Source organism: Neofelis nebulosa, chromosome 11, assembly GCF_028018385.1.
Source record: "Neofelis nebulosa isolate mNeoNeb1 chromosome 11, mNeoNeb1.pri, whole genome shotgun sequence".
In the NCBI taxonomy this organism is placed as follows: Eukaryota; Metazoa; Chordata; class Mammalia; order Carnivora; family Felidae; genus Neofelis; species Neofelis nebulosa.
Window position 1 is genome coordinate 38,024,364 of NC_080792.1, and position 8,231 is coordinate 38,032,594.

The window sequence follows — 8,231 nt, forward strand, 5'->3', positions numbered from 1 at the left end:
AATGTGGGGGGGTAGCCATAGCAGCTTCTGACCCAGAGCCTTGGGAGTTAGCAGGACGCAGACAGCAGCTCTGACAGTCTTAAGAACCAGGAGTCCTCTGTTTAGGAAAGGGAAGATTCAGGACTCCCAACAGATGCTTAACCTCTTAACCACTAGGCTAGGCTCTTTCTGACCCCACCCACCCCCAAGGTCTAGCTTAACCTACAGGCCAGGAAACTATAGTTATTAACCCTTTCCCCCAGCTCACACAAGCCCAAGACAGCTCCCTCTACCCTGTGGTCCAAGAACTCCAGGTTTTGTCCAGTAACAGAAGCTTCTCCACTGGCTCCTGTTTCACTACCAGCACTGCTCACCAGGTTCTGGCTACATCCATGCTTAGCAGACATGACTCCACCCCAAAAGGAACTCAACAGGAATGCTCCACACAAAACAGCCTTTTCATTTCTCAGATATGCCAGACATTCTTCCTGACCTTCGTCTATTGTTCCCTCTACTGGGCATATTGTTCTCTGGCCTGCCTGCCTACTTTCCTGGCTAACTTCTACTCATCCTTCATCGTTTTTCTCAGAAACTCTCCCTGATCCAAGGTTAACTCAGGTACTCCTAATGTCCCACAGCAGTGATTATACCGTATCACTGCCTGTCTTCCTTGTCCATTAAACTGTACAGACTATCTTCTTTCCCACTGTATTCCTAGTGCCTGGCACAAAGCAGGCCCTCAAAAAATAGCTGTTGGATACATTAGTTTGGATTCTTTCACTACCTCATTTCTGGGCTGTCACAGGCTCAGTAAGTCACTGATGAACTATTTCCCCATCTGTCTTGCTGCCCTGTCATTGTTCTTAATTGGTAAGTTTTTTGTATTCCTGAGGCAAAACGTCCCTCATATTGTCCACACCATATCCCAAACTTGGTATGTGGACAATCAGGTGCAGTGACACAGCCTGGGTTGCTGTACCCTCTTTGTGACATTCTCATGGAAAATGAGGTTTCAATGTTATATTCCCATTTTTCTTATCTCCTGAGTATTCCTAATAGTAAGAGAAAAGCTGGAAGCAGTGATTCTTCCATCTGCTGTTCTGATTAGTCACAGGAAAAGCTTTCAAAGGACAATTTGCAGTAGCATTGAGAAGTGCTGCTTTAAGTCAGAATGACTCAAGATCTGGTAGTTTACCAGTCTGGAGTCTTGTTCCAAAGTAAACCCTTTCAACTAACAAAGATATAAATCTGACCAAAATATTTACAACATTCCTTGTATTCACAAGTTACTTTACAGTGTGGACTCTCTGATGGCGCATGAGGACTGATCTGTGCCTGAAAGCCTTCCCACATTCATTACATATATAAGCTTCATCCCCAGAATGGATTCTCTGATGCTGAACAAGGGCTGAGCTCCTTTTGAAAGTTTTGCCACATTCATTACACTGATAAGGTTCCTCTCCACTATGAATTCTCTGATGTCTGATGAGGTTTGAGCTCAGACTGAAAGCTTTTCCACACTCATTACATTCATAGGGTTTCTCCCCACTATGTATTCTCTGATGAGTTATCAGTTCTGAACTCTGCCTGAAAGCTTTTCCACATTCATTACATTCATAAGGTCTCTCTCCTGTATGAATTCGCTGGTGTCTAATAAGCTTTGAGCTTTGGCTAAAGGTTTTCCCACACTCATTACACTCATAGGGTTTCTCGCCAGTGTGAATTCTTTGATGTATAATGAGATATGAACTTTGACTGAATGCTTTGCCACATTCGTTACATTTACAAGCTTTCTCACCAGTATGAATTTTGCGATGTCTAATGAGGGCTGAGCTCTGATTGAAGGCTTTCCCACATTCACTACATTCATATGCCTTCTCACCGCTGTGAATTCTCTGGTGAATAATAAGATATGACCTCAAACTAAAAGCCTTTCCACACTGGTTACATTTATAGGGCTTTTCTCCAGTATGGATTCTCTGATGTTGTGTTAGAGAGGAATGCTGCTTGAAGCTGTGCCCACATACATCACATCTATAAGGTCTCTCTTCTGTAGGAACTTTCTGATAAGTTATAGAGTTTGTACTTAGAATCAAGCTGCTTTGAGGCTCATGATGGTCTCTCTTTCCCAGAGATTTGTGTGTGAAGATTACTTGACTAAAGCTGTCCCCTTGGGAAGGGGATCTTCTTAACTTATCCCCTGTAGCATTTCCTTGTTGCCACTCTAAATTGCTTTCAGGTTCACTAATTCCTCCAGATGAAGGTTCTTGGCGAAGTCCTTGTGACTTTTCTCCTGAAATGTCCTTCTTTGTTGCTGTTTCACTGTTCTCACAATCTGAAATGATAATAGCAAAAAACAGACTGTTTTATTTCTCCAATCACTCTCAATACCTACTTTCCATGTGAGAGGAAATACAGGCTTCTCCTTACAAAAGAGGTCACTGTCCACATATATCTTTCTTTAACGGGCCATACTAGGGTCCCTCCCTCCTCCTTTCGAGTAACTAACGCCTATATCTACACTTTGAAGTTTATTCTTTCCTACTTCCTCTGAAACTTCAATTGATCAATTACCTACTATTCCTTTCCTATTATTTTCAACCTCTTTATCTGCTGACTCCCATTCATCACCATTTAAACAAGCCCAAATTTCCCATCTTTTTCTTTTTTTTAAAAAAAAAATTTTTTTTAACGTTTTTTATTTATCTTTGAGACAGAGAGACAGAGCATGAACGGGGGAGGGGCAGAGAGAGAGGGAGACACAGAATCGGAAGCAGGCTCCAGGCTCTGAGCCATCAGCCCAGAGCCCGACGCGGGGCTCGAACTCACAGACTGCGAGATCGTGACCTGAGCTGAAGTCGGATGCTTAACTGACTGAGCCACCCAGGCGCCCCTGTCATCTTTTTCAAATCAAGCTCCTTGCCTACACATCTCCTTCATGCAACCTCACTTCCATTCGGTGTAAAGCTGATGGGCTTTTTATTTAAAGAGACAGAGACAGCTAGAGAGGGAGCACTTGCACACACATGCACATGAGCAGGGGAGAGGCAGTGGGAGAGGGAGAGAGAGAATCCCAGGCAGCCTCCACGTTCAGAGCAGAGCCCCACGCAGGGCTCAATCTCATGAACTGCAAGATCATGACCTGAGCCGAAATCACGAGTTGGATGCCCAGCCAACTGAGCCACCCAGGTGCCCACAGAGTAAAGCTTCTTGAAAGAGTAAGCCTTACTCATCTCTGTTCTGCAATCTGGTTTCTGCCTCACCTGTGCACCCCCTCCCCACCATGCTACTCTCATCAAGGTCACCAACATCATAGATGGGTAATCCAGTAAATACTTTCTGGATCTTATTTAGTTTGCTTCCCTGTAGCACTGACACTGGGACCACACCTTCCTCTAGAGACATTTCTCTTCCGGTTATGTTAGCCTGATTTCTGGGGGCTGTTCCTTAGATTCAAGGTCAATCACTCAAACACAAGGTCCTTCAGATGCTGTTCTGGGTTCTCATGTGTCCTCGCTCTACAAACTGTCTACCATCCAGGTTTCAATCACTACTTATGTTATAAGCTAATGTCTCCCCAGGTCCCCAGTTCTATCCCAGTTCTCCCTATTAAACTCTAGACTATCATATCCAGTGTTAATGGGATATTACTTGTGAATATCTCACAAGCCCCCAAATGGCTAAACACATCATCAGGTATATTTTTTTCCCTTATATTTTCCCATTTACATGAATAGCACCATCATTAACCAAGCTGTTCAAGACTAAAACCTGAGTATCATCCTCAACTCCTTTCCCACATTCTCCACTTTTAACCATGACCAGCTACTGCAATGCAACTTAAAATGCTGGTCAAGAGACAGCTTTGATTGTCCCCATCTCTCACTGTAATACATCTTAATTTATTCACTGTGGCCATTTAGATTACAACAGTTTCTAACAGGACTCCACTCTCGCCTTCCTCTAATCCATTCTCCACTTTGCAGCTAGATTCTAAAGCACAAACCCAATCAACTACTCCCTTGTCCAAAACCTTTCAACTGTGCTCCACTGCACTCCTTCAAACTACTTAAGATGTCCCACAAGTTTTCACAACCTGGGTCTCCTTTTTCTCTCTGGTTATGTCTCACCATTTCTCCCCTATGAATTCTCTCAAGTTAAATTGAATCACCTGCAATTCCCAGAATGGGTTGTATTTTCCCACCTTCAGGACTTTGTGGCCTTTGCTTGTGTGATATTATAATATAGGAAATATATATTTGGTCTTCATCCTCAGCTCCTGGCACAGAGCTTTAAAAACACTTGCAACTTCTTTCCTAAGTGGTAGAGGTGAGAAGAGTGTCTTTTGTTACCCATAATAAGCCCCTGTCAACCAGTACCTCAGTTTATGCTAGTGAGGTAACTCCTGGAGGGTAGGGGCTGGCTACCAAAGGAACCAACTATATGATTAGAAGGTTGGAACTTTCAGCTCTGCCTCCTGACCTCCAGGGAGAGGGGCTGGACATTCAGTTAACCAATGGCCAATGATCTAATCAACCATGCCTATGTAATGAAACTTCTATGAAAACCTTAAACAAAGCTGTTCAGAGAGCTTCCAGGATGATGAACGCATCCAAGTGCCATGACAGTGGTGAACCTCTAACTCCCCAGGGACAGAAGCTCCTGTGCTCAGGACCCTTCTGGATCTTGCCTGAAGTACCTCTTCATACGGCTGTTCACCTGTGTCCTTTATAATAAACTGGTAATGGTAAGCAAGGTGTTTCCCTGAGTTCTGTGAGCTATTACAGCAAATTATGAAACCTGAGGAGGTGGTCATGTGATGTCTCAATTGCAGCCAAATCGGAAAGAAGGGTGGGTAACCTGGGGATTCATTACAAGTCGAGGTGGCGGCAGGGAGGAAGGGAGGCAGCCTTGTGGGACTGAAACTTTAACCTGTGGGGTCGGCCCTAATTCTGGTGTGTCAGAATTAGTGTTGCTTAATGTGAAGGAAAACCCCCACACGTCCAGTGTCAGAAGTGTGTGAGTAGAAAAAGTTTTTCCCTTTAGGATGGGAAAAACTCCCACCCTATTTACCTAGTTTTCTCCTTACTCATTGTTCAAATCTTAGCTCAGATGTCTCCTCCTCTGAGAAGTACTCCTTGAACCTCTAAGGTTGGATTAGGTGTGTTCATGTGCCCCCACAGTACCTAAAGCCCACTTTTATTCTAGAATTTACTATACTATATTGCAATTGCCTTTTCACTTGTCCACCCCATCTAGATGTAAAAGTTCCTTGAGGCAGAGACCCAGTGCCTACCACAGTAGCAGACATGTATTAGCACCCTATTAAGTTATATAACCAAGGAGTAAATGAATAAATGCCAGGGAAACTGACACAAGAAGGACTGACTGCACTTCCTGAGGGTTAGTAAATACAAAGCTGCTGAAGTGAATACCTCTGGTCCAGAGTAATAAAGGGGAGGCTCACATGTGGCATGTTTGTAAAATCCAATTACTTCTGTATCCTCAAAACCAGAGGCCTGATAATAGTTCCCAGGTGAGTTTCTATTTTCTTACCACTTTTGGGGGAAAGGCAAGGTTCCCAGGGTTTCAGCTGTGTCTTTAAAGGTTGGAGTGGGATGTCTGTTAACTCTTGGGATGTTCCAAGACATGTCAGATCCTTCCATGGCACTGCTGGTCCCTGAAATCAGTTAAAACATGGTTAATTTTGTGAGAAACTCCCTAGGGAAAATGCTTAGTAAAAATCTGAAAGAGGTCAATGACATCCCCAGGGATGAGCAACAGGGGAAAAAAAAGACCTATTTAAGGACAGGGATAGGTATGGGCACAGTAGTCACTTCAAGGTATGGTTCAGTAGAGATAAATGTTCATCCCACTGCCATGAGGATGCTACATGCATCAGTCTGTAAATTTCTCTTCTCACAACATACCACATCTCCCTGTTCCCACCTGCTGCCCTGGATCATCAAATTCCCTCTCCAAATCTTCCAATAGGGTCACAGCTTCCTCGCCGCTTGTTGGGCTATGTTGCTGAACCCAGATCTGCAGCTCCTCAGGCAGGATGCTCAGGAACTGCTCCAGCACCAGCAGTTCCAGGATCTGCTCCTTCGTGTGCAACTCTGGCATGAGCCACTGATAGCAAAGCTCCTGGAGTCTGCCCAGAGCTTCCCGGGGTCCAGGTGTCTCCTGGTAGCAAAACTTCCTGAATTGCTGGCGAAACAATTCTTGGCAGGATCGGGTACTCGCACTCTGCTTAAACTTCTGACCCCAGGAAAAGCTTTCTTCTACTTTCACTAGTATTAGTTCTTGTTCCTGAGGATTCTGAGGTACCAGGGTTGAAACTGCTCTGGATTCCACAGCCATTTTGGCTTGAACAGCTTAGCCAAAAGCTCACCACAACTGAGTACTGTACTTCACAGTTTCTTTGAGTAATTTCTTCTTGCCTGAAAGATACAAAAGCACTGTTAACTTAGCAGTGAAAAAAAAAAAAAACAAAACTCTAAGATTTATAATAAATATCAGTCATGAAAGGGAAGAAGTTTGAGACTATAACTAAATAAACAATCAAGTAACAAACTAAAAGTCACTCATCCCATTTGTCTTCCCTAGTGGAATTTCTACCACTAATGCCCTAAGAAATTATTTTAGAAGCAAAAGAATGCAATATTAACATGAATCACATACTGAGAAATTTCCTTTTCAATTTTCTTTCAATCCTGATGGTATAGGAAAAAAAAAAATCTGTCTTTGTAAAACTTGCAGAATTCCCTTTTTAATGAAGTATAAGCCTCAGACTTCCAAGGGTAACTGTATCTAGCTAGGATTTAATAATACTGGTTTTTAAAATTTTATTTTTAGTTACCCTCTAGCTATGGCAAATAATATTTTCATTTGCGGTAGTAACAACATTTAAAAAAATCATATTGAACAGAAGTTGATTTAAATAAAAACACTTTTTGGTAACTGCCATTTGATCAAATTTGGTTTTCAATGCATTTCTTCAACAAACACAGAGGCACTTACCATGGGCTCTGTCGTGAGCCAGGCTTAAGAATACAAAGGTTTTCGCTTGTGAGTAAATTAATCTACAGAGGAATTAACCAAGAAATGTTTGTTAAAACGTTTACTGTGTGTTCAAAAAGATATCAATTGTCACGGAGACACAAAATCAGCAAAAACGTCAATCTCCGTTCTAAAACTTAGAATATACGGGAGAAAACATTTAGAGAAAAATACGGGAACAGATAATTATGTATTAAATTTTGTGATAGAGGTCACACATGACCTGATTCTAGGGATGAGTGAATATCCATAGGAGGGTATGCCCTTGAAACAGCAGGACAAATCAATTACAATTTGATCCTAACAGTACCAGTAACTTTAGAGATTATAAGTATTTAGGTTAACATTTAGGTTTATTAAGCCAGCCCAGCCGCATTAGCCTGTATATGTTTGTATCCCGGTTAAACTTCAGCATTGGCGAAGTCACGGGGTGGGGGAGTAACTGCCCTCTCTGCTGGAAAGCAAGGGCCTAAGGTGGCCTCCTCTGGTCCCCAGGACGCTCAGAAACGCCTCCCGGACAAGGGGTCGCGACCCGGGGACGGACAGGCCGGGGAGCAGGGCTCGTTCACCTTGCGCCCGCCGACCGGGCGGCGCGCCCACCCCATCCCCGCCCTCCCTCCGCTCGGGGCCCGAGTCCCTCACCACGAAGCCCAGCAGCGGCCAGGGAGCAAGCCGCCGACTCCAAGCGGCCAGCCACAAAGACCGGAAGTGCGCGCCCGAGGCCTTCCGCTCGCGTAACCTCGGGAGCCTCCGTGCACCCCGCCCCGTGCTCACAGGCAGCCAATCAGCGCCGTGGATCCTTCGTTCCCATTGCCTTCCCTCCGGCCCGGAGCCCCGCGGAGCGTCGAGGCCCGGGTGTGAATGATGCGACGGGCGGGCGTCTTTCTGAGAGGTTGCCTTACGAGGGAGGGCGCTGCTTCCAGCCTTGGCTGCCTCCTACCCTGACCTCTCACCGCCACCACTCCCTATCATCTCCCCTGCAGTTTTCCAGAAAAGTGTTAGGATTTTTCTGTAATTCCAGTGCGTTTCCAGTATCTCCTACAAAAATAAACACGTGGATGAACAAGCCAGACAAAAAGTAACCATTTCTATTGCTCTTCTGTATGCATATCATTTTTGCCTTACAGCAGCTCTGTGCCGTGGCTTTATTATGCCCACTGTACAGCTATAGACAGTGCCCAAAGTCAAGC

General features: G+C 44.4%; 1 protein-coding gene across 2 annotated transcripts; it reads right to left on the reverse strand.

Annotated features, from left to right (window-relative positions):
• Nucleotides 1-1,239: 1,239 nt before the first annotated feature.
• ZNF397 (zinc finger protein 397) lies at nt 1,240-7,747 on the reverse strand. 2 transcript variants are annotated; one of them, XM_058692355.1, is made up of 4 exons: nt 7,684-7,747; nt 5,929-6,422; nt 5,536-5,659; nt 1,240-2,314 (listed from the first exon to the last, which is right to left on the reverse strand). In XM_058692355.1, the coding sequence occupies exons 2-4, from the start codon at nt 6,340-6,342 to the stop codon at nt 1,266-1,268; spliced, it is 1,587 nt and encodes a 528-aa protein (XP_058548338.1). In that variant the 5' UTR covers nt 6,343-6,422; nt 7,684-7,747; the 3' UTR covers nt 1,240-1,265. The 2 variants fall into 2 exon arrangements, with proteins under 2 accessions (XP_058548338.1, XP_058548337.1); XM_058692354.1 differs by lacking the exon at nt 7,684-7,747 and adding an exon at nt 7,003-7,078.
• Nucleotides 7,748-8,231: the final 484 nt, after the last annotated feature.